Source organism: Henckelia pumila, chromosome 2 (assembly GCF_033568475.1).
Source record: "Henckelia pumila isolate YLH828 chromosome 2, ASM3356847v2, whole genome shotgun sequence".
In the NCBI taxonomy this organism is placed as follows: domain Eukaryota; kingdom Viridiplantae; phylum Streptophyta; class Magnoliopsida; order Lamiales; family Gesneriaceae; genus Henckelia; species Henckelia pumila.
Window position 1 is genome coordinate 12,463,142 of NC_133121.1, and position 27,568 is coordinate 12,490,709.

General features: G+C 32.9%; 3 protein-coding genes and 1 pseudogene across 3 annotated transcripts; 3 read left to right on the forward strand and 1 right to left on the reverse strand.

Annotated features, from left to right (window-relative positions):
• Positions 1-253: 253 nt before the first annotated feature.
• Positions 254-6,315, forward strand: LOC140881142 (transcription termination factor MTEF18, mitochondrial-like; annotated as a pseudogene).
• Positions 6,316-6,563: 248 nt separating this feature from the next.
• Positions 6,564-8,372, forward strand: LOC140877226 (transcription termination factor MTEF18, mitochondrial-like; the record flags this gene model as incomplete). Its single annotated transcript, XM_073280756.1, has 1 exon — positions 6,564-8,372. A coding segment is annotated over one exon (1,245 nt), but the record flags the coding sequence as incomplete, so codon positions are not given.
• Positions 8,373-9,113: 741 nt separating this feature from the next.
• LOC140884242 (uncharacterized) lies at positions 9,114-10,922 on the reverse strand. Its single transcript, XM_073290933.1, has 4 exons — positions 10,524-10,922; positions 9,736-9,894; positions 9,562-9,670; positions 9,114-9,479 (listed from the first exon to the last, which is right to left on the reverse strand). The coding sequence occupies exons 1-4, from the start codon at positions 10,845-10,847 to the stop codon at positions 9,259-9,261; spliced, it is 813 nt and encodes a 270-aa protein (XP_073147034.1). The 5' UTR covers positions 10,848-10,922; the 3' UTR covers positions 9,114-9,258.
• An 8,222-nt stretch (positions 10,923-19,144) lies between these two features.
• Positions 19,145-23,643, forward strand: LOC140882415 (carotenoid cleavage dioxygenase 7, chloroplastic-like). Its single transcript, XM_073288406.1, has 7 exons — positions 19,145-19,922; positions 20,778-20,906; positions 21,482-21,613; positions 22,171-22,446; positions 22,731-22,816; positions 22,972-23,292; positions 23,419-23,643. The coding sequence occupies exons 1-7, from the start codon at positions 19,145-19,147 to the stop codon at positions 23,560-23,562; spliced, it is 1,866 nt and encodes a 621-aa protein (XP_073144507.1). The 3' UTR covers positions 23,563-23,643.
• The last annotated feature ends 3,925 nt before the right edge of the window (positions 23,644-27,568 follow it).

The following is a 27,568-nucleotide window of genomic DNA, read 5'->3' on the forward strand; positions in this document are numbered from 1 at the left end:
CGATCCTAAACGAAATTTTGGTTTGAATAGAAAACCGAACAATAATTTTGGTTCAGTTTTTTTATTTTTATTTTTAAAATTTTCGGTTTTTGGTTTGGTTTTTTTGTGCTATTAACCGAACTGAAAAACCATTAATCAATTTTTACCTTTTTTTGGTCATTATTAGAATTATTCCCTTTGTAATTCCAAAGGCCAAAAGACCAAACGTGAATTTGGACAGTTGCACTTAAAATTAAACACGATCTCCCTCAGTTTATATTTTTTCTCGATTCTCACGTATCTCAAATTCTGAATCACGATTCATTTCACTCAATCGCATTTTGGCGTAGAACTGTAGAAGGGCAGATCTTCAGACTCCAAATCCCTATCTATTCTTGGCCCCGTCGCTCGCCTCCTTCTTCCGTTCTTGGCCTCTCTTATACGTCGAAACGCCGCCGCCGCTGCTGCCGCTGTCGGAAGTTGGAACGGAATGAAGAGAAATTTTCGAAGATATTGTGCGATTTCTCATCTCTTAATTATTGATTAATTTGATTGACTCAACTCTCAAGTACTCAACTTGTATATTTTGGGGTTTTTGTGAATTGTCACTGTGAGATGGGAATTTCCGAATTTAGCAATTAGAATTTAGAAGCACCAGACAACATGGGAATTTTGAATAATTTCTCCCTAATGTTCAACTAATCATTACATTCTCATTTGCAATTTGGCATCTTTATCTACGTGACCACCTTCTTCTTCTTCTTTTTTTAAATTCAAGTTACCAGTTACCATCTTTCAAAATTTCTGAAAAATCGAACCAAAAAATATATATATTTTAAAAAAACTGGTTAACCAAAAAACCAAAATAATTTCAGTTAAAACGGTTTGGTTTTCGGTTCGGGAGTTCGGGAACCGAAAATTCGGTGATTTCGGGTTCAGTTCGGGCGGTATGGCCAAAATGAACAGCCCTAGATGGAATATTGCAATGCAAGCTCACATAGTATTAATAATCTGTTTTTTAGAATCATGTTATTTTAATTTTTTTTAATATGTTAAGTTTTCTATAATCAAATTAATTTTTAATTTGTAGTTAATATGCAAAATAATGTACTGTAAATTTTTTAAATTAATTAATGAATAAAAAAAGAATTAATAAAAGAGTAACTATAAAGTCTATATCAATTAAATAAATTAATAATAAAATGTTTACTGTTTTTTTATGAGAACAAATGTGAAACATTTTTGTTTTTTTGGAACATTTAAACAATTTTATTTATTTTATTTTAGTTAACATTTAAACATTTTTGGTGTGGAACAAAAGTATTTTGCCTCTAAACAAATTTTGTTGGCAGCTATGAGCGAACTCTTTCTCCGGCTCACCACCGCCACCATCGCTGCCACAACCACCGGATTCTCCGCCTTCACCACCACAGTGTCTCGCCACTTCTCTGCCGCCTCGGCACTGCCGAAACCCTTCTCAAATATACCATGGAGGCACAGGTCTAAAGCCATTCAAGAAGCACAAACAGCCCTCATCGACTACCTACACACTACTCGCTCCATGCCCTTCGTTTACGCGGAGAATATCGCCACCAGTTCCCCTACTTCTCTCTGGAAAATAGTCTCCAAAATTCCCTTTTCAACTTCTACTTTCTCCAAGACATTTCAGCGTTTCCTCAGGTACCATCCCGTTAATGAGCTTGATCTTTTCTTGGAAAGTATTGGCTTAAATGTTGATGAAAATGGAAATCCACTGTGTTGTATGCTTGCTAAGAACTTCTTTCTTTCTGATTGTAAGCAATTTGATTCTGCCTGTGCTCTAGCGGGGATTGGTTTTCCTTGGTGTAAACTTGGTTTGTTGTGTAGAGAGGAATGCTCGATTTTGGATTTCGATCAATGTGTTTTGAAAAAGAGATTTTATGAGATTAAAGATGGTTATGGGCTTAGTAGTGTTAATGTGATCGGTATTTGCTTGGTGTGGCCTCGAGTTTTGTGTGGTGAGATGGATAATCTGTTGAAGGATATGAAAATTGTGTTTGTCAATTACGGTCTAGCTGGTTCTGTGGAGGATACAGTGGATGCTATGCTCGAGGTTTGCAATAAACTTCGGGTGATTTATGACTTGGGTTGTGAATTTGGAAAAGTTGGTGAGTTGATAGGGAAGAGTAAAAGGGTTCTTGTTGATTACTCGGAAGAGGCTTTGGTAAGAAAGATAGAATATTTTTGTAAACTGAATGTTAGGAAGGATGAAATTGGGTTGTTTCTTCTCTCTAGAAGTGAAATTTTTGATTTTGATACGGAGAAGCGGGTGATTTCGGTGAAGGGATTTTTGGAGCACTTTGGATTCAGAGGTAAGGACTTGATATCTCTTGAGCAGAAGTACCCTCACGTTTTTGGTAGGAATAAAATTGAGAATCTTCCCAACGTCATGAGGTCATTAGATCTCGGGGAGTGGTTCTTTGAGAAAATGAAAAATGGGGATCACTCTTTGTTTAGTACCTACGCTCTTTGCCATTCGGAGGAGGGCTTGGACGAGATCTATGAAAACAACTTGATAGAAATACAAGCTAGAAGAACACACTCCCACTCAATGGGTAAGCTGAATTTCCTTCATAGCATAGGATTTGGAGAGAATAAGTTTGCGGTAAAAGCCTTAGTTCAATTAAACAGCAGCGGCAGCCAACTTCAACAACGGTTTGATTATCTTCTTAACTGTGGAATCGAATATTCTAGCCTTTGTGCAATGGTGAAACATGCTAATATTCTTAACCAGCAGGAAACAGTTCTTAAACAAAAGCTTGATTTCCTGTGCAGAGATATGGGATCCTCTTTTCAGTATCTCGATGTTTTCCCGGGATATCTGTGTTACGACTTAGAGAAAAGAATCAGACCGAGGTATGAATTACATAAGTGGCTTGTGGAAGAGGGCTTTTGCGAAAAGGAATACTCCATCTCAACAATAGTAGCCACGAGTGAGAAAACATTTAATGCTCGAATTTCTCGTATCTGCAGCGACAAAGTTTCTCAAGAGCTCATTAATCAGAGATTGCAAGCAATCTGCCTCGGGAATTCAGTCCCATAAAGCCACCGTCGTGATGACATATTGCAGCCAGAGACAATTTTGTTCATATTGCTTGGAGTATGGCTAACCACTGACGTCCAAGTGACGTCAAGTTAGTAAATGTTTTGGTCAATTTGGTTCGTCGATGTGGTTTTCCCTATTGTCTCGAGCTACGTTCCTGGATAAGATGTTTGAGCTATGTAATATGCGTGAACCATCTGTCTGTATTTTCTTTGGCAGCAGGGCAGACACTTGCAGCCATGATGCTGGAGGTTTGGTGCACTCTCAACTTTAGAGTTTGAACTGTAAATAGTAACGGGTACGTCTGTTAGATTTCGCTTCCTAGAAATGTATGATATCTCCGTACTTCCGAGCTTGTGATATGTGTTGATTATGTTAAAAATGATATACATGTACAGTATATTCAACTCCTCTTGCCACCTCTCCCCACACAAAAGTTGGATCTTTTGCCTGTTCAGTAGATTTCTACCCAACGTATCGACCATTGTTTGTAAATGCCACAGTTAAAGTATTGTTGATTCTTTTTAAACTTCCTGCTTTTTACGTACATGTTTGGATAATTCTTGGAAAATTGTGATCAGGGGTGAGCATTTGGGTTCGGCTAATTGGTACCGATCCGACCTGACCGGATAGCGTATTACCCAATCCAACTTGTTATTCCAAAATTTCCATTCCATTGATTCATTTGAGTGAATGTATTTAAATAGTTTCAAGGTATTACCTACTTTCTTACAGATTCTTCGATTTTTCAGTTTCATTTTATTTTTGCTGGGATTATAGGTACAAACCAGTGGAAGCTCTAAAGACAGCTCTTGAAGGGTCTCCTCCCAAGACTAAGGACGAGCGTTGTAAGGTTATATACTTCAATGAATTCCTTTTATATTCTCGTGTAGATTTGATTTTGTTACAAATTGGTTTTGCTGTTGTTCATCTTATGTGATTTAAGATTCTTATGCAGTAGATGTGAATTTATAGAGTATGTGATTTTTTTTGGCATAAGTGATTTTATATGATTTGATTTGATATTCTTATGTAGATGTAAATTTATTTGAATACTGCTGATTTTGATGGTTTTGCGAATCCAAGTTTGGGCCTTGATCGAATATATTCGACTCAGATTTCAATTAGTGCATATATGGTTTCATTTAATAATCGAAGATAGCTATAGATTAGCTGAAATTATCACATTTGATTTATTGGATATTAGTTGTTGATCACTTGATCTTGTGTAGTTTGGGGGGCAAGTGATATTGATTTTTTTTTTCGTGTTAATTTTTCTAGTCCGCAAATTGGATAGTCGTGCATAGGGCGATAATGGCAATAAAAGATGTGGATAGCTTGTTCTCTTCTCTTGATCTCGAGTGCTATGACATTCTAATGAAGTAAGTCACCCTCCCTTTTCTGTACATTGTTTTTAACAGACACTTTTGCTTTGTGACCGTATAAATTTTTTTTTCTCTGGTGATTTTATTGATGACGGATGATATGATGAATTGGTAACATTTTCGTTTTAAATTTCTGGGTTGCTATGGTAGGAACTATTCCATTTCTCTTTGAAATGGACGGTTTCTGAAAATGTTCTGATTTACTGCGTAGATGTGCCTGGGAATAGTTTATCTTAAGGATTTGTGGGCTGTTTGGTTCATACTGAAACAGAAGTCCTAATTGGAGAGTATGCAATGATGTATGATTTTGTTGTACTTTGGAATTGTAAAAATTTGATACTGCAGCATTGGTATCACTTAGCAATTGTCTTATTGGAAAAAAGTAACTCTCTTAGCTAAAAATCATGGTACTTTTTTGAATTAGAATTTCTTGATCTCTATAGCAAACTTAACTGGGAGGATACTTGAATAAATTTGTGGTAGTTGCCATGACAATTAAAAAACATTTAATTTGTACCAGAGAGACAATGCGACAGTGAGCCAGGACTCCTAACTTTTGTGGTGAACAGACGACGAATTCATGCTAGCAGTTGCTGTAACAAGTTTTGTGGCCATGTGTCATTTGCCTTTTTAGTAATTGTGTAAGAAAGTAGATGACCCAAATTAAATCACAAATGTGTATGTATGTAATCATTTTAAATATCTAGGGACAGTCAGGCAAATTTTTAGGGTGAAGTGGATATGTTCTTTACATCTGAAATTTTCTCAATGGAAAATTTTAATGACTGTAATCTGGTCTACGTCGATTACAGTCTACAGATATGTTGAACTTTGGCATCACCTAGGGTCGGAATTGCATCACAAAAATCAAAACGCCTAAAAATCTATAAATTTTTTGTAAAACTAAAACGCCACGTCAAAATGCTGGATGACTTTATATTGTTAACTCCTTATATCTTGATGATTTTATATTGTCTTCTACCTTTGTTTGGTCTGATAAATTAATGAAACTGATGAATAAAGTTTTAATTATATCCATGCTAAAGCGCTAACATGATTTATCGTGTAAAGACTTTCGAGGTTTTCTCTCTCCAAATCTTTTGTATTTGATTGGTATAAACAACACTTATTCGTTTGTTACGTGCCTGAAAACCACTGCTAATATATAGATAGATCAGAATGAAAAATATTCTTGGAAAAGTCAATACTCCTTTGAGAGTTGATAATTGAAAGGCTGAAATTCACTGTTACTCATTGAAGTCGTGGAACTGATACGTACATTTGATTTTTACTACTGAGGAACTACGATTTTATTGCCAGTACATTTACAGGATGTAAGTAGAGGTCCAGAACGCCATCGAAGGGCAGGTGTATGTTGTAATATCAAATCATGGTTGTGCTAGTTTTCCCCTTCTTCCAATCAATATACGCGTGATCGGCGGTCTTGACTTCGTTGCAGATGATATTGATAAATTCTTGATATTACATCTCCATAATGTGCAATTGTTGCCGTTGTTTTTAGTTGCTATATGCCATTATTTTTTGGTCCGGATATGACAGAAGCCTGCAATATTTTTGATAGATACTTATATCGAGGTTTGTCTACTGGAGATTGACCCACCTGCTATCAATGCTTAAGAATTCACGAAAACTGACGGAGAGAGCTGGTTTGGGATGTATTTTGCGATCTCTTGCTGACAATGTAAATATTGTTTAGATGCCAAATACTCTGATGCTGGTTGTAAGTTTTTTGTTAAATGCACAAAGCACTGTTATTTTTGAAATAAAGTTTGAATTCAAATCTTCTTTTGTCACGAGTTTGTGTTGGAGTTTAAGGTTCATCATTTTCACTCATGTTATAATCTTCGCTTTATGTTTGTGACTCATGTTAACTCTGTTGTGGCATCATACTGACAAAGTTATTTTGAGGTTTTTGCAGACCACCGATTAGGTTAGAATGCATCTCAAGTCTCAACTCATTCTACAAATGCTCAAGCTTTGTATATTTGTTACTTGTAACAATTTCAACCATATATTAAGGCCCTGTGTGGTAGACTTGATTAGGGAGGGATTATGAAAGTGTCCTTCGTTTGACTACAACTATGGACACATAATTAAGTTTTGGTCTGCAATTTGATTCTGCCTGTGCTCTAGCGGGGATTGGTTTTCCTTGGTGTAAACTTGGTTTGTTGTGTAGAGAGGAATGCTTGATTTTGGATTTCGATCAATGTATTTTGAAAAGGAGGTTTTATGAGATTAAAGATGGTTATGGGCTTAGTAGTGTTAATGTGATTGGTATTTGCTTGGTGTGGCCTCGAGTTTTGTGTGGTGAGATGGATGATTTGTTGAAGGATATGAAAATTGTCAATTACGGTCTAGCTGGTTCTGTGGAGGATACCGTGGATGCTATGCTCGAGGTTTGCAATAAACTTCGGGTCATTTATGACTTGGGTTGTGAGTTTGGAAAAGTTGGTGAGTTGATAGGGAAGAGTAAAAGGGTTCTTGTTGATTACTCAGAAGAGGCTTTGGTAAGAAAGATAGAATATTTTTGTAAACTGAATGTTAGGAAGGATGAAATTGGGTTGTTCCTTCTCTCTAGAAGTGAAATTTTCGGTTTTGATATGGAGAAGCGGGTGATTTCGGTGAAGGGATTTTTGGAGCACTTTGGATTCAGAGGTAAGGACTTGATATCTCTTGAGCCGAAGTACCCTCACGTTTTTGGTAGGAATAAAATTGAGAATCTGCCCAACGTCATGAGATCATTAGATCTCGGGGAGTGGTTCTTTGAGAAAATGAAAAATGGGGATCACTCTTTGTTTAGTACCTACGCTTTTTGCCATTCGGAGGAGGGCTTGGACGAGATCTATGAAAACAACTTGATAGAAATACAAGCTAAAAGAACACACTCCCACTCAATGGGTAAGCTGAATTTTCTTCATAGCATAGGATTTGGAGAGAATAAGTTTGCGGTAAAAGCCTTAGTTCAACTAAACAGCAGCGGCAGCCAACTTCAACAACGGTTTGATTATCTTCTTAACTGTGGAATCGAATATTCTAACCTTTGTGCAATGGTGAAACGTGCGAATATTCTTAACCAGCAGGAAACAGCTCTTAAACAAAAGCTTGATTTCCTGTGCAGAAATATGGGATCCTCTTTTCAGTATCTCGATGTTTTCTCGAGATATCTGTGTTACCACTTAGAGAAAAGAATCAGACCGAGATATGAATTCCATAAGTGGCTTGTGGAAGAGGGCTTTTGCGAAAAGGAATACTCCATCTCAACAATAGTAGCCACGAGTGAGAAAACATTTAATGCTCGAATTTCTCGTATCTGCAGCGAAAGTTTCTCAAGAGCTCATTAATCAGAGATTGCAAGCAATCTGCCTCGGGAATTCAGTCCCATAAAGCCACCGTCTTATTAACATATTGCTGCCAGAGACACGATTTTGTTCATATTGCTTGGAGTATGGCTAACCACTGACATCAAAGTGATGTCAAGTTAGTAGAAAAACGTTTTCGTCGATTTGGTTCGTAGATCTGGAGTTTCCCGAACGTCCCGAGATACGTTCCTGGATACGATGTTTGAGTTATGTAATATGCCTGAACCATTTGTCTGCATTTTCTTTGGCAGCAGGCACCTGCAGCCATGATGCTGGAGGTTTGGTGCACTCTCAACTATAGAGGTTGAAATGTAAATAGGTTAGGGTACGTCTGTTAGATTTCGCTTCCTAGAAATTTATGATAGCTCCGCACTTCCGAGCTTGTGATATGTGTTGATTATGTTAAAAACGATAAACGGGTACAGTATATTTTACTCCTCTTGCCACCTCTCCCCACACAAAAAGTTGGATCTTTTGCCTGTTCAGTAGATTTCTACCCATTGTATCGACCATTGTTTGTAAATGCCACAGTTAACATATTGTTGTTTCCTTTTAAACTTCCTGCTTTTTACATGTTTGGATACTTCTTGGAAAATTGTGATTAGAGGTGGGCATTCGGGTTCGGCTAATTGGTACCGATCCGACCTGACCGGATAGGGTATTACCCAATCCAACTTGTCATTCCGTAATTTCCATTCCATTGATTCATTTGAGTGATTTTATTTAGACAGTTTCAAGGTTTTTTAATTTCTTTGATCTCCTTTTGTTTTCCTCGACAATGCAGAAGAATACTAACAATATAGATCTGAATTTGGAGTTTGTTAATGAAATTGATCAAATAAGAAAATTAACAACTCCAAAGCTATTGAAGAAACTTTATATAAAGCTTGTTGACATTCTCTCATTAATGGTAATTATTTTGTACTAGTAGTTATCTGTTTTTTTTTCTTTTTTTTTTCGGAATAATTTATTGCAATTGAAATTTAACCCATAATGTTGAGATTTTTCCGAAATTTTCAACTGAAAAGTTTACGGTAATATAATATTCCATCTAAATATTAGAATATGCATTTTTAGGCGTTATTGGGTCACTGGATACTGTTTGATCAAATTGTTTGATCCTTCTCTGATGGGCTTCGGTTGCATCAATAGGCATAATTGGGTCACTGGATACTGTTATGGTGCTACGCCTACCACTGCTAGTAATTACGGATATTTTTTTAATGCACATCAAAAAATAACGACCACTCATCACTCATCATTAAATGCATATTAACTTGCAGTCCCTGACCAAGAATTCATCGCTTCACATTTCACACCTATGTTCTTGTCAACAAAATGAATAACAGATTCTCCTAAAACAAAATCAACCGAAGTATAAATTACAAGAAACATTTTCAAATTCAAAACCTTGTATCCAAAATGTGAATGCTTATCCATAGTTATCCTCATCATCATCATATTCTTTGTTCAAAATGATGTACTTCAAGCCAACTTGACCTTCAGGTAAACCAACAAAGTCTCCAGCTTTGATTGACTCGTTTTCATCTAAAAAGATGGGTCTACGCAAGTGCGAATACGCGCAATAATCAACTTCGCATACCATATCCACGTCTTCCACGAATTTGCCGACCGCACATCCTACCGCTTCCCCTGAGAGCAAATGCGGTGAAAGATAAAATTTGCAGAGTTGGGAGAGAGCAAACAAGGGTACATAACAATTTGCAATGTTTACCATGAGTCACAAGCAATAAGTTCTGTGAAGGATATTTATCAGCAAGAGACCTGATGACATGAAGATATCGCGTCCTCGCACCTCCTACAGGCTCTTCCCATTTTGGTAGCTGCACTTAAAAAATGAAATCATTTTGAGCACAAGGCATTCCAAAAACGCGCTTAAAATCACTACCTCCTCATAGACTCGTTCGACGCTATGATCAACCGTGCCAGTGGGTAGAGTTGATTCACACTTTGAGATGTCGAAACTAAACATTCCATCAGTGGGAGCGACATTTCGTCGGATGGCTATGTGATTCAACATCTCGCACAGCCCGTATTCTATAGAGACCTGGAAAATATATTCAGAAAAGAATCAGGCCATGATCGAGAACAGAATGCTACGAGCCATAGAGGGCTGGTGAAGGAAATCATGCCAAGTGTTTTCGAGTAGTCCGAATAGATTTGCAAAACACTCAACTCAACATTTGTTTACAAGAAACTACATATGCTAAAACAAATTGCAATTCCCTTTTTCACAATTTTGATGAACAATCCTAAACTGGAAATGCCCTCCCCATCAAAATATTATTTTGTTCGCTTTTCAAGAATCCAACAAGAAGATTCTCTCATTCAGAATCAAGACTCTTCTGAAGGAAAAACAATCCACCTAAGAATTACACTACATGAACAAATGGAAACTAGTCTATTGATCATAAATTTACTACATCACCGAGGACCCAAAAAATTTGATCAAATGCGGCGACTCGATTGGTTACTCTGATCTTTTTTTTTTTTTTGGGAAAAAATCAAGGCTGATGATCAATGGGAGAATCGATCCTATGGTAATATAACATAGATTTTCCGTGAAATTCTATAGAACTTGCAACTAAACCTCCACGGCAATAGACAAAAATTCAAGCAGAGACCAAGCTCCGACGGTTTCACAACAAAAGGAAATCAATTCGATCAGCTTCTAACCTTGATTTTGGAGGGAACATTTACATCGTCAACGGAGTCGCTGCGCTTATCGGTGACGGCCAACAGTCCAGCGACGACTCCGCTCGCGGTTTCCAGGCATCGGAGAAATGGGGAGACGAATACTCTATGAACCGGGAACCCAAGTTGACTTGGGATACTGCGACCCGTGGCAAAGGCCCGATCCCTGCCGGAGTCATTCAGCGGCGGGTCCCAAGGCCGCTCCGCCGTGGTGATCCAGGCCGGGTCGGAGTTGTCGAGCCTGTTGCCATGGCGCATAACCACCACATTTTGAAACAGCAGAGGTGGTTTTGTGCTGCCTTCCATGGTCTCACGTGGGATTCTTCAGAGAGAGAGAACGGTGTCGTTTTGGTGACTAATTGAATTGACCAATAGGCTTCCGCCCATCGTCCATTTATTTTTATTTTTCCAAGATCGTCACCAATTTGGATTTCTCGACGACACCTCTTTTTAACTCACATTTTCATTCAACCAAAAAAAAAAAAAAACACAAAAAGCTATTTTGTTAAAGTTATAGTTTATCTATAATTATTATATTTTTTGAAATCGTTTAAATTATTAAAATATTTCCCCTTTTTTTTAATTTTTTGTTCTCATTACTTCATTAGGAGTGTTCAGATTAATTTCAAATCAAATTGTAAAACCAAATTGTATTGATTCAACTTCATTCTTATTTATATAGAACTTTTGTTTTAGTAGACGATGCACATGCGTTACGTGTATAAAATAATAACCACAAGATCAACATATAAATTAGGAGGGTTGGTGGGTCTGGTTGATTTTGAATGAGTTTGGAATAAATCCGGTTAAATTATAACTAATTTACTCCAATACAACTTTAATATCAAGTAAATAACGGTTGTTTAAAACTTAAAGTACAAATTCTCAATTCAATTATGTAAACACAAAATAAGGAGCACGTATAATTGCTTCTCATTTTAGCACGTAAATGTTCATTCCTATTATGCTCAAAAGTACATTGTTTTTCATTCAATTTTGCTTGCATGAGCCTATTGAGAGCATTGATTATGGGATCACCATGAACCCTGATAAATCTACATAACACAAAATTTAAACTTGGAAAATTATGAAATCCAGTGCATTTTCTTCCAAATATTCAACAAACCAAATACATAGTTAAATTTTAAATTCAGTATTCTGAAATTTGTTTTCTTATCATGCTGATGTCCGTACATGTAATCCAAATATAAAGAAAGCCTAAGTACAATTCATTGGGCAAAAATCAAAGTATGACATCGGAACATAAAATAATAAAATTGAAAATTTGAACACAGCTAGCTCTTGCATTTGAATTTTTATGTTAATTTATTTCATTTGTTGTGGGGTAGAAATGTTTGAAAAAATATGGTATGGATGGCTAGAATGAAGCAGTTTATTCCATCTTTGATATTGAAGTCCAAAACCTGCCGTAGAATATATTTAGACAATGTACTTTTACGACACCGTTCTGTTCTCATTATTACTAATATATGTATAATTTATCTCATCATATCTCACATTCTTTTCATCATATTATTTATCCATATATTAACTATTTATTTTACATCAATCAAATCATTAATTATTTATCTCACATCAATCAAATCATTGAATTTAAATTACTATATTACCCCTTATAAATAATATAATATAATTTTATTTATTATTAAAAGGACAAAATAATCGTTTAACATTTTTATATAAAATTTAATCAATCAAATCAAATAAACTATAATCTATCAATCAAATCCAACACTATTTTAATTATCATTTCTTATTTATTTTTTATTACATTATACTACTTATCTATATATTACTTATTCCATACATCAAACCAAACGGTGCCTAATTTGATTATTTTTGTCATGATTATATTAATTAAAAACTAGTGGTATCAAAATATAATATAATATAAATATAATTATTTGATGGGTTTGATGGGTTCAACATATCATGAAATTGTTTGGTTTGATGTATTATTAATCTATGTATAACTTATCTCATCTAATTTCGTGTTATTTTCTTCATATTATTTATCCATATAATAATTATTAATTTTACATCAATCAAATCAAATAAACTATAATCTATCCATCAAATCAAATAATATATTAAATATTATTTTTTATTTATTTTTAATTACGTTATATTTCTTATCTATGTATTACTTATCTCATCACTCAAACCAAACGGTGTATATTGATTGGGTCGGACATAAGCAAGGACGTAGTCAGAATTTCTAAACAATGAGGATTAGACATTAAAAATTTAAATGTTATTCAAATGTTTTTTTTTAAAAAAAATAAAATTTATGTTATAATTTTTATAATATGAACAAGATAAATTTTAAAATCAATACACTTTTATTTGAGAAAATTATTTGTAAGAATTTAATGTATTCAGACTAATAAATTTGTGCAATAAATACACGGAAGAGTAAGTTCAATAACCTCTTGCTTAATTTGTTGATTATTTAACATTTGTAAATTTTTAATTTATTCAATATATATATATATATATATATATATATATATATATCTTTAATAAACTAAATTAAGCTCACAGATATCAATATATATAAATTAAGCTCAATGACTAGTATTCTTAAAATTCATAACTATATATATTATATACACATTAAACTCGGGCCTAGACTAGCCTAAACTAAAACCCACACTAGCCCTTCATGAAGACACGTCCTATGCATAAGCTTAAGTTTTCACGGATCGAGACGAATTTGTGGGCATTGTATCAGATTCTAATGGACTCGACACATGATTAAATTAGTATTTGATTTGATTGATAGATTATAGTTTATTATAGTTTATTTGATTTGATTGATAGATTATAGTTTATTTGATTTGACTGATTAAATTTTATAGAAAAATGATAAATTATCATTTTGTCATTTTCACAATAAATAAAATATGAATAATATTATTTATAAGGGATAATATAGTAATTTAAATTGAATGATTTGATTGATATATGTAAGATAAATAATTAATGATTTGATTGATATAAAATTAATAATTAATAGATGAATAGATAATACGACAAAAAAAACGCGACATTGAATAAGATAAATTATACATAGATTTTAATAACTTGTGGTACCAAACGGAACCATATAGATATAGTGGCTAGAATGGAGATACATGATTGGAAATGTTCCAAGGGAAGGCCCAAAGAGTTAAAGCTCATAAACTTGAAGAAGCTCAGCCAATATGATAAATGAGAAGCCCATGTTTTTGGTCCAGTAAACATTAGAAAGAATCTAGATGTATTTATTGTTGAATTAGTTAAACAAGAAAAAAATCTTCTGTGATAAACTGGTGTAACATAGAATCTTCTGTGACAAATTGGTGTAACATTCTATGTTACACCAATCATTGATTGGCACGTGTGAGAATTTACATGTTTAAAAAACTGTCACACCAATTAAAACGTAACAAGTGGAATTAACTGCCAATGTAACAGAAAATGTTACATGAATCGTCACAGGTGAATTTTTCCCCATAAAAACAAAATAGATTCCAGGTAGGTGTCGACATCTTGTATAGGGTTGGGATACCGAGCTAAAATACCGATTTTTCGGGATACCGTACCGGACTTTTTTCGAAATAGAAACATTTTTTGGTATATTGAATTTTTTTCAGTATCTATACGGTACCAATATGGATTTTTTCCATACCAAAATTTCAAAATTTCGATATCGATATCGGTATGAATTTTTTTCATACCAATATTTTTTATACGATATGCCGAAAACTCACCCCTAATCTTGTATCTTGAAGATTTATGTATAAATCGGTGCTCAAGTGTAAATTAAAATATAAAAGAAATGATTTACGCCTTTTTTTTTTTTTTTTTTTTGCTCTTCGTCTATTTTTCTAACTCACAGTTGACGCAAATTGAGTAATCTAGAATAATAATTTATAATGAAATACCGAAATACGAGCATATATCTTTCAAATAATATAAAGAATTACTATGAAAGTAGGAAAATTTTTAGTGGAGAAATCGTGAAAATGACAACATACATAGTAGGCTTCAATATTGCTTTTGTTGTCTCTCCACAACAAAAGGGAATATCGTCAAACGTTGGCAATATGCCCACGAAGCATCTAGCTAGTAACCTTAACCTGGCTCTAGCTATTTATTTTAAATTTATATATTTTATGAATTGAATTTATAAAACATATATATATATATATATATATATGAACAAATTTTTTTTCCAATATTGGCTAGATAGTCTCACAAAGAAATTGATCACGTAAGTTGATTTCATTTGGATTTTGATTTTTGGGTTAGGCAAAAATAGATCTAAGCATAATTTTTTTTTCCTCTTTGAATGCTAACTTGACGTCAAGATAACATTACATAAGTTAGTTATTGCTGATAGTTCGACATCATGTTAATTAATACGACGACATACAAAAATGACTAAAACTTCAAAATAAAACCAATTTATTATATTAAGATCTATATGTGACCAATTAGAGTACCAAAATCCAATTTATGTCGATTTAAAAGATGAAGATTGTTATCTTCCCTTCTCGGCATGTAGAAGTTTGATTATTATAACGTCAGAATATTAAGTGATTACATGATGTTTACACCATTAATAAAAATCAACGGTATAGATATTAAACCACTTATCAAAAAATAAAACGAACAAGTCACAACTTGGTAGAGAATGATGTTATGACAGTGTTTAAGAGAGCTTCTAAGAAGCACTTCTCAGCTTTTCATTAACAAAATTTTGAATTTTTTTGAAATTTTGTTAACGAAAAACTGAAAAGTGTTTCTTAGAAGCTCTTCCAAACACTACCTATATATGCACTAGTGAATCTATGTATCCTTCGATTCCAATGTAGTCGAATTTAACTTATTCGTTGTATTTATTAAATTAACGAGTGATAGGCATACGCTTGTGTTATGTATATTTTTTTTTTTGAAAAAGCTGTTTTTCAAACTTTTGTAATAGTATTTCAAAAGAAGTAGCAGTTTTGTTATGTACGTAATCTTCTTTGTGATTTTGGTTATTATCTGTATATGGATGTAATAAGTTTAAGTTTAGTCTTGTATTTTTTAATTTTTTGGGTAATTTTTGTTATTTTTCATCGGGAATACTGATATGGTTACTACATATGTCAGCCCTTTATTGATGTCATATCAGTAAAACGTCGAAAAAATGATTAAAACTGTCAGAAAAATAGCAGACTATAAAATTTTGCAAATAGATAAACAAAATTGCAAAGAGGCAAACATAAAACACAAAAAATGCAATTTTTTTCTAAACTTTTATTAAATACATTTAGTTATATTTTTGAATCCAATGAACTCGGGATTGCTTGTTTATTTATTTTTATGTTTATGTGAACTTGTTTATCAATATAAATGATTTAAGTTCTCATAAAATAAAGTTATTTGAAATCTATCCTTCGAACTATTCTCTCAAATCCAAATATATGCCTCCTTGCTAGTTCCACAACACCTAAAATTTTAAGAAAATTTGAATAAAATTCGAATTTCTAAAACAAAATTATCTTACTCAAACAATCATTTTTCTTGTTTATTATTTATTTTGTTCTTCTATTTATCCCATTATGATTAAATGGAAGAAGCCAAATATGCAAAATTCTTGTCACTAAGCAATGCTTTTTGTCTCCATTGAGGCCATGGTTTATGAACCTTGAGTCCCACCACCCACCTCAAAGATACTCACATTTGGACAAAAGCAATGTTGTGATCGGACACCAACCCCTTAATTGGAAACCCCATTGATTCTTCTACTTTTACTATGCTGGGATACCGAACCAAAATACCAATTTTTCGGGATACCGTACCGAATTTTTTTCGATATATATACATTTTTTTGGTATATCGCATTTTTTTCGCTATCTATACGGCATTAGTATGGATTTTTTCTATACCAAAATTTCAGAATTTTGATATCGGTATCGGTATGAATTTTTTTAATACCAATATTTTTGATACGGTATACCAAAAACTCATCCTTATACCTATGCTACGTCGAGCGAAGTATATAAATTTATATGTTTCGTATAATTTGATTACAATATCAATGATATACACAAGTCACATATAAATAATTTACATGAAACCCGTGAAAAATATATATCCGATGTTCATAATACTATGCATTTGCGCAAGAATAATTTCATTTCATATAAGATCGATCGACTCGACCTATGTATTATATTTAATAATTAATTAATCTAATAATTTCGATATGATGCTCGTAGTTGGGAATGAAATCGTCAGATTCCTCATTAGACGGCCCGATGTGAAGGAATATATAATATTACGTGAGCCCTTGTAATTTGTTTTGTCCCATTGCTCATGATAGGATTCCATCGGACCTTTTAGGTATCAAATTAAAGTGACCACTCCACACAAAACTGGCTACTAGTTAGTTATAGGCGTTTCAATTTTCGAATAAATGGAAATTCGGAAATTTATATATTTTTTAATTTAATTCTTGACTTGATTTTGTTTTTACTTGTTAAAATAACTTAATTTTTTTAAAATTAACATATATAAAAATAAGATATTACTTAAGGCCAAAAAATAAAATAAAATTTAACGTTCTCCAACACAAACTACACAATTTTTTAGAGGAAAACAGAAAGCTTAAATTTTTTGATAAAAAAACTCATATGAGACAATCTCACCGGTCAATTATTTGAGACATATTTTTATTCTCGACCTATGAAAAATATTTTTTATGCCAAAATTATTAATTATTTTTTGTAGATATATGTTGAGTCGGCCCTTCTGATGGATGTAGATCATTCGTGATACTGACATACTGTTACGCAAGATACATAACTCATTTTAGAAATACATACATTATATATTATATAAATAAATTTATTTCACGGAGACTTAGTAAACCTCGCTATATGACATGCAAAGGGAAGTTTTTCCATGTTTATTATTATTATTATTATTATTATTATTATTTGGAAAATTGGTTTTTGTTTATTTTGTTAATTAAATGAGATCATTTCGATTTCAATCGGAAACCATAAGTCTACTAAGCCATTATTGCATATATTTGCCAAAGGAATAAATGATTTGGGGACCAAGTACTGTACACACCTGATCATGACATTCAACGTGATGTCGAGTCTCAATTTTCCCTTAATCAATCTCGACTATGTGAAAATAATAGTACTGATTTATTTAACATTGCAAAATTTTGATCCGACTCAAAAATCAATTCATACTAGGGATTATTGGCACGGGATGTATGAAATTGTAATTAATCATATAGTATATCCTTGGTATACTTGCATAAAAATAGCTACTAATATTTGTAAAACACACTCGTTTCACAAACTAGAAACATCGTGTCAGCGGACTCAGCGCTATGACAAAAAGAGGTGCATAAGAAACCAAGTTATTTATTTGTACACAAACCTATAATATTCGTTAGATAAGTTGTAGTTTTTCTAGAAATGAAAGAAATATATATTGAAATTGAATTGACATGCGAGACCAAAAACAGTTTTGTTAGGGCAGCGATGGTGAAAGACTAATTGTAAGCGACATATACAAATTTAATCTCCAATAAGGCAACAAGGAATGAAATTTGAGCTTGTCCTCCCACAAGGAGTAAAGTATGAAGCATTATAGGCCCACCCATTTCTTCACTTTGATTAATATAAAATCTAATTGACATGAATTGGTGACAGAGATCCACCATGCCTACACAAAGTGGCTCACAATTATGATGAAAGCTTCCACAATGGATTCTTAAAATATTCAAAAAGTTCATGCATGTAACTTAGCATTTTGGTCAAACATATAGTCGAGATTAGCATTATATATGTTGGTGTACACTTTATATATTATATATTATATATATATATATATATATATATATATATATATATATAACCAAATGTTGGTCAAACATATAATAAAACCGCTTACATAATTAGCATTTGATCACATAACTAGATCTTACCACTTTGTTTTTTGCAACTTTGTATAGTTATGAAATATCGGGTGAATTTTTAGATATCCATTATATTACCTAAGATGAATGATTCATACAATACTAAAGATCCATATAATGAAAGAGCCTATTATGAGAAGATATTATATGATGCTTAGAGCTAGGATCATCCTGCGTATTATTAAATATTTACATAATGTTTATTTACATGATATTCATGAGAGATAAAAACTATTTTTTGAATAAAAAAATTGAAACTATTGGCTTGACATAGTTACAATGTGGCAAGATTCATTTTTTAGTTGAATCCAAGAAACTGCACTATTAAAAACAAGGGGAAATTCTACATGTACACGTTAAGTTATATATTGGGTTACATTGTTACACACTACACATGAAATTACAAACATATCCCTAGCCTTCACTTTATTTGAAAAAATTCTTTTCGAAATATATTAATTTCAAGTGCAACGTGTAACCCAACATATAACCTTTCGTGTACATGTAGCATCTGCATCACCCAAAAAACAATACTATATATATGTATACATGTCAATTATATATATCACTTGTGCACATAAATATTTCCCTCGACACCAAAAGCAAAATGCAGGCGTCCCGAGCTTGCCAAATCCTCCCTACAAAGCTCCAAACCAACGCATCACCGCCGAAACTGGCGCCTCCGACGTACAACCCTCAGCCGCCTAACAAGCTTCCCCGGGCCCTGTCGATCACCGCACCGCCACCGGAACTCACCACAACAGTAAAAGAAAACAAGACGGAGGACGACACCGTCGCCGCCTTCTGGGACTACCAGTTCCTCTTCGTCTCCCAACGGGCCGAAACAGCCGAACCGGTCACCCTCCGCCTGGTCGACGGCGCTTTTCCCCACGACTTCCCCTCCGGCACATACTACCTAACTGGGCCGGGGCTCTTCACCGACGACCATGGCTCCACCGTGCACCCGCTCGACGGCCACGGATACCTTCGAGCTTTCTCGTTCGACGCGCGACGGAGACGGGTGGAGTTCATGGCGAGGTATATCGAGACGGAGGCGCAGGCGGAGGAGCGGGACCCCTTGACGGGGGAGTGGCGGTTCACGCACCGTGGGCCGTTTTCGGTTCTGAAAGGAGGGAGGATGATGGGGAACACGAAGGTGATGAAGAATGTGGCCAACACCAGCGTGCTGAGGTGGGGCGGGAGACTGTTTTGCTTGTGGGAAGGAGGCGACCCCTACGAGATCCAAGCTCCCACGTTGGATACTCTCGGGAGATTTAACGTCGTTGGCGGTCCGAATACACCGCCGGAAAACAACCGAGGGAAAAGAATATTCACGGCTGATTTCTTGGACGTCGCAGCTCAAATCTTGAAGCCTGTATTACATGGTGAGTAAATGGTTATGAAAATCAATATGTTATGTGTGCACGGAGTTACACGTTACATTTGAAATTATAAAATTATTTTTTTATTTTAATTAAAAAGACTATTTCAAAATATATTAAAAATAATAATGTAATTTTAAATCCAATATATAATTTCTCGTGTACATAACATCAATAATTACGTCCATATCATATCATGCATATAGTCCAAAAAAAATAGTGAACTTTCTTCTACGAAAATTTACAATAATAAAGTACTTAATTTACAATAATAAATTATTTTATTTATTTATTTATTTATCTAATAAATATTCCATGGTACACATCTTCTCGACTACCAAGTTATTTCTTTATCTTATTTGATATTGCATAGTATACATATCCCTGACTCCCAAGTTATTTTTTTTAATCTTATTTGAATAACATCTGCAACTGATATAAACGTGATCCCACTTATATATTATTTTCATATATATACTTATTATGCTATTCACGCTACTACGTAAGCAATCATTTAAAAGTTGAAGTTTATCATAGAAATTAGAGTAATGCTACAGTTACAACAAAACTTGTATGATAATTTTTACATCGTATAAAATTAAATATAAAAATTTAATTCATCAAATCTCATGATACATTAAATATAAAATATAATATTAAATTTCACGATCTAATAACAAAATACTGTGAGATAATTGTTATAAATATCATTGTACGATATATTGGTTGTTTCTAGAAATTAATATATTTTTAGAAACTAGAATTATTATTATTGTTTTAAACATATATATATATTTTTTTTTGAATATTTGAAATAAGAAAGAATTTTAACAAAAAAAACCAAAATTTTGGTTGCAGGAGTGTTCAAGATGAGTCCGAAGAGATTGTTGTCACATTACAAGATCGATACTAAAAGAAACAGACTCTTGATCATGTCATGCAACGCTGAAGATATGCTACTTCCTCGTAGTAACTTCACTTTCTATGGTTAGTCATTTTTTTTACCGTTCGATCTGAATATTTTTTGGTGTCCATTAGATATATAACTACAATATGTGCCTAGAATATCAATTTATTATATCCACTGTCATTATTATACGCGTAAGTATCAAAGTTTTAAATTGTTTATTTAATGTGATTATCAAAGATGACGACATATATCATTTAACTTTGTTGAATATACGTTTTGCCCAAGGAACTCTATAACTACAAACAAATAGGACAATCAATCTTCTAGCTAGTTATATATGGTTGAAAAATAATTAAGTATTAACTAATTACTTGGCCGATTATCAATATTCATATCTATAGTAAATAATTAAGGAGACATTTAATTCATTGCGTAAATTATATATATATATATATATATATATATATATATATATATATATATATATATATTAGCGTGCAGGTGCATGCAATCAGTGGCTTAATTATATATGTAAATTTTTTTTAAAAAAAATATATATTAAGGTAGTATTTTCAAAACAATATATATTCCATGCATATCTTATAATAAATATATCAAAAAATAATTGTCCATAAATAATATTTGCATGCAGAATTTGATGGGAACTTCAAACTGGTGCAAAGCCAAGAGTTTAGCATCCCCGACCACTTGATGATCCATGATTGGGCTTTCACAGATTCTCATTACATTTTGTTTGGCAATCGCATCAAGCTAGACGTTGCAGGTACAATTTATATATATATATATTTATTAAATAAATCCACTTTACAAAAATTAGATTTTTGCTGAATAAAGCTTCTATTTACATGAAAATTTGGTGTATTTAGTTTTTTTTTCCTAAATTTTTTTTTTTACTCTCATGCACTAAATTACATATAGTGGTTTTTCTTTTTCTTTTTCATTTTTTTAAATTTTACCTCAATTGAAATCAATGAACTTTATTTTGTAGCAATATATTTTAAATGCTTTTGGGGCACATGCTATGCTACACCGGGTGTTTTTCACCCAATTTTTTCAGTTGTTCGCGCGAATTGATATCACGTTAAAAAACAAACAAAAGTACTGATTGGGTCGACATTTTTTTTTTACACTGGGATGTTTTCGCAAACATCTGAAAAATACACTGAAATGAGAGTATTTCTCCCAATGCAACATAAAATTTTCCGATTTTTGGTGCCTAGATATTTTCTTCCACTTGTTCTAAATCAGCATATCAAGGACTTGTTTGGATGGCGCGATTGAAAATGACTGATTCAAAACTTTTCGCGAACATGATTGCAGGATCAATGGCAGCAGTGTGTGGGTTGTCTCCTATGATATCCGCACTCACACTCAACCCAAGCAAGCCCACTTCTCCAATTTATTTACTTCCCAGATTTCCAAATGCTCAGCCAAACAAGCTTAGGGACTGGAGAATTCCCATCCAGGCCCCTTCACAAATGTGGGTGCTCCATGTGGGGAATGCCTTTGAGGAGAGGGGCAAAGATGGAAATCTCCACATTCAAATTCAGGCCAGTGGTTGCTCTTACCGATGGTTCAATTTCCAGAAAATGTTTGGTAATTTTCCTCTATTCTCTAAAATACACTCGTGATCTAATAAATTGATTTTTGATTTCAGTCGGATATATGTTAGCAATATTCGCATCAAGTTAATATAACTACTTGTGTAAGAAAAATCTATTTGCTGATTAAAATATTTAAATTAACGGTGCGAAAATGAAATTCTGCTTGCTGAATTGAAATCATACAAAACAAAATAAATAAGTTTGAAACCATAAAGTTGAAATCCATGATTCTAAATTCATCCACTTCGATTATATTTTTTTAATTTTATTTTATAGGATATGATTGGCAGAGTGGTAAATTAGATCCATCCATGATGAATCCAACGGAAGGTCAACAAAAGTTACTGCCTCATCTCGTCCAGGTTTGGCCTTTTTTCCATCTCTTTCCGTATATTTTATAGTGAAAAAAATTATATTTTTGGTCGTGTTTACTCACTTATCAAATTTTAATTTTAGTCTTGCATTTTTCAATTTTTTTTATATAATTTTAGTTTTTTTTGGGCAAAAATAATTGCAGGTGAATATAAGCATGGATAAAAATGGAAATTGTCAAAAATGTGACACAAGTGAGCTGAGCGACTGGGACAAGCCTTCAGATTTCCCTGTGATAAACCAAGAATTTTCGGGCAAGAAAAATAGGTATGTCTATGCAGCAACTTCCTCCGGTCGCCGCCGAGCATTGCCACATTTTCCATTCGATACCGTCGTCAAATTAGACAATGTCGATCGATCTTCATGCACTTGGTCCACCGGAAGGCGGAGATTCATCGGGGAACCGATTTTTATCGCAAAGGGAGATGATCAAAATGAAGATGGTGGATATGTCCTAGTTGTGGAAGTAAGTAATCACAAAGTCAAATTTTCTTTAAGGAATTTTAAGTTCATCAATCTATACTAGACAAGTTGAGAAAATTCTATACAATCAATGTTAACATGGTGTTAATTTCCTTGTAAAATTTTGCAGTATGCGGTGTCGACGCAGAGGTGTTATCTCGTCGTCCTGGATTCGACGTTGATCGGAAAACACAACGCACTTGTGGCAAGATTTGAAGTTCCTAAGCATCTGAATTTCCCTTTGGGATTTCATGGGTTTTGGGCTCCCAATTGATGGCAGCAGTAGTGATAAGACAAATGAAGCAACCGATACTAGAAAAAAATACATGTATCAAGATAGGGTACCTACATGTGATGTACATGCTAGCAAGTGAATATGTGTGAATACATTGTAATTATTCCTATCATTTGTTTAAATCACAGAAAAGAGGTTCCTGAAATACTGATAGTCATAAGTTGTGTTTGGTCCGAATTTTGAGCCTTGATACATAAATACGGTATTAATATTTGACGTAATTATCGCTTAAAAACAGTGAGTACTGAATAATGTCTTTACAGATACCACCCCAAAGTACATCAAAATGTGAAAAATTAACATCAATAAATGTGGGGTCTATTATTTTTTCAGTTCACCACACAAATATTGATAAATCTCTACGCTTAAATTCACATAAAAATGACATGAAATTTTCCCCATAAACCAACTTCTCTGAAACCAAACGATCAGGAACATTGATTACGCCATTAGTCTTTATAAACAATGAGCGATCAAATGCCCAAACAATAAATGAGGGTAAATGTGTCAGAGCAGGTAAAATGAGTGCGCGAGGAAGCCCATGCGATGCAGTGGGCCTCCTCGCCCATTTCAATTCTTGCCAATTCAAGGGGCAAAGCCTTGCCTGCAACATTTCTTCTTTTTTTAAAAAAATATTTTCTTTAAATAGAATCAAATCCAACGGCCATATTAATTTGCTCGTTTTAAATTATTAAAAATAATTTCAAAAATTTTAAAAATAAAAAAATAAAACATTTGTTTAATTAAAAAAAATAAATGAATGAATGATATGAATTGGTCATTGTAGATCAATAGTCAAGATCATTTTAGTTTTTAATTTTTTTAAAAAATAAAAAAATCATTATAAACATTTAAAAATAGGAAAAAATAAAAAAATTGCATAAAAATCTCCAACGGATAGTAAATACTATATTATTCAATATCCTATAAATTCACATCATTATAACTTCAAAAAATCAAATCTCTACCACTTTCATTCTAAAAACAAACCAATTTATTTCAAACAAGTAACAAATTTCAAGTGCAATTTGTTTCTAATGACATATAAGAGTTCTTCTTTTTCAAATATCTTCACCATCATTGGATGATGAAATTTTCAATCTCATTATTGATCGATTTTTATTCACAAGAAAAAGACAATCGAGCTATCGATTTTTTGAGCACGCCGTTTTTTGCATGAAATGGGAGAGTCATGCCACAAACGTGGCTACAAAAAAGAAACAAAAATATCAAGAATGTATTATCGGTGCTGAGAGATTTTATATAAAGATTACTTCGCTGATAATCATATAATTTCAAATCCAATGCATAATTTTTCGTGTAAATAACATCACCCTACTAATTATTAATGAATTACCTATATAATAACAATAACAAGTTGGTAAGTTTGTCAAAAAAAAAAAGTTGGCAAGTTCTATTAATTTTAATATAAATATTATAATTTTAACTATGTTATTTTTTTTATAAGTCATATATACATATAGAAACATTTTTTATTTTATTATATTATTTTACAACAATAATTTCAACATTTATTGGATTATTATAGTTATTTTCATAAAGAGTAATGTGTTTATTTTTTGAATTAATTACCACGGTGTTGAGATATTAAAATATTTTATTGGAGAGTTCTTTTTTTTTTTTTTTTTGAAGGTGGAGAGTTCTCACTTCTCTGTCACTATATCATAGATAGGGATGGGAAAAAATATCAAATACCAAAAATATCGTCATATCGTACCGAAAAATTTACCGAATATACCGAAAAATCGGTACCGTACCGAAATATTCGGTATCGGTATCTAATTTTTTATTTCGGTATACCGAATATACCGAATGTTTTTTGTTTAAATTTTTCATGGTATACCGAAAAAAAACTCGGTATATCGAAAAAAATTTCGGGATACCGAGTTTTTTTTTCGGTATGCCGAAATTTGTATGTATACCGAATTTTTTTAATTTTCGGCACGTTATCCGGTATAAAAATTCTTCATACCGAAAATTCGATGGTACCGGTATGAATTTTTTCATACCGATATGGTACGATACGGTATACGGTATCATAGTTCGGTACGGTATACCGTACCGTACCCAGCCCTAATCATAGATGAGTTGACAAAAATCGATTTGCTAATCATCTTAATAATAATTACTTTCTAAAAAAAATTAATAATAATTACGTGCATATCATCTTAATAAATTTTTATTTGAATATTCGAAATAAGAAAGAATTTTTTTTTTTAAAAAAAAACCAAAATTTGGTTGCAGGAGTGTTCAAGATGAGTCCGAAGAGATTGTTGTCACATTACAAGATCGATACTAAAAGAAACAGACTCTTGATCATGTCATGCAACGCTGAAGATATGCTACTTCCTCGTAGTAACTTCACTTTCTATGGTTAGTCATTTTTTTTACCGTTCGATCTGAATATTTTTTGGTGTCCATTAGATATATACCTACAATATGTGCCTAGAATATCAATTTATTATATCCACTGTCATTATAATACGCGTAAGTATCAAAGTTTTAAATTGTTTATTTAATGTGATTATCAAAGATGACGACATATATCATTTAACTTTGTCGTTCACAAAGTTGATCTGATTTCAACTCTTATGTAACTAATCTGTTATAGAAACCACTTGCGTTCTTCTTTTCTGCTTCTTTTACTGAAATTTTAGTATTGTTAATGTTAATTATGTCGTATCTGCTTTCATTTCTTTCACCAATCCTGATTCCACATAATGAATACATGTCAGTCATACATGTTTAAACAATTGAATGAATATTCAATCTATTGTCATATGCCTCTTTCAGAATCTGATATTCCATGTCTAGAATATCTGGCATAATCAAATGATTATTCACCGCAAAAATTTATCTGTTCTGCTCTGATGTCTTATCTCTTATCTTAATCTATCATTCTCAATCAATATTCTATTGCTTGATCTAAGATCAATATTGCTTTTATCTTTCCAAACTAATTCAAGTTTAGCTTGGATCGCAACAATTCTGATCGTTTAAGTATTTGTCAAGCATAAACATACAACAAGTACAGATCTGTACCCAATAAATCCAGCAATTAGCTAAAACCCAAAAATTTTGCTAATAGTCTGAATCTGAATTTCTATCAGTTACAAGCCAAATTCTTCAAGATAAACTGAATATTCACATCAAATAATCCAGAATTCTCAAATTTCAAATCAAAGGAACTCGCTCAAGTCAAGGTCACCCAAAATCAAACATTCTGAATGACAAAATCTGCACAGTGAAAACAACTCACTTGCATATCAAAACTTAAAGCGAGTAAATCAAATCAGACTCTAGCAAAGGAATAAGAGTCAATCAAAATCGATCGAGGTCGAATACAAAAACCTCAGAATCGATAGCAAGAAATTCAAGAATCAAGATTTCTATGATGGAATAGCTTCAGCAAAATTGAAGAAAAAACTCAACTGTAACTGATTTTTCTTATTATCTATTGATATGAGTTCATTTATTAATTCTTAGCTGACAAAAGTCGAATATAATCTTTTCGACTTAACTTATTGTCATAGAATTAATCATCATTTCGGTACTACATAACTCTTTTCTACTCAATCTGCTAGCTATTTCTGAAGTTCTTCAGTTCACGTAATGCTCTTCTATACGAGTTGCCATAATACTTTCGTACTAGACACCACTCTATATAGAACTACATTCATGTCGTAGAAAGGTCGAAATATGTCATTGAACTATGTCTGTACATTCTAACCACTGACATAGCTGTCAATTCTAGGTTAATTCTGTACTAGTTCAATATATCGACTAAACTTCTACTGACATTCTTCCACGGTCAAACGCAATATAACCAGTACCGAAATAACAAAATATACTTTCTGAAACTCATATCATAAATCGCTAGTTATGTCTATTTCTTTATCAGTGCACAGATTCAATCAACTGGTAACTGGTACTCAGTTATTGCATTAATATCTATAATGCATTC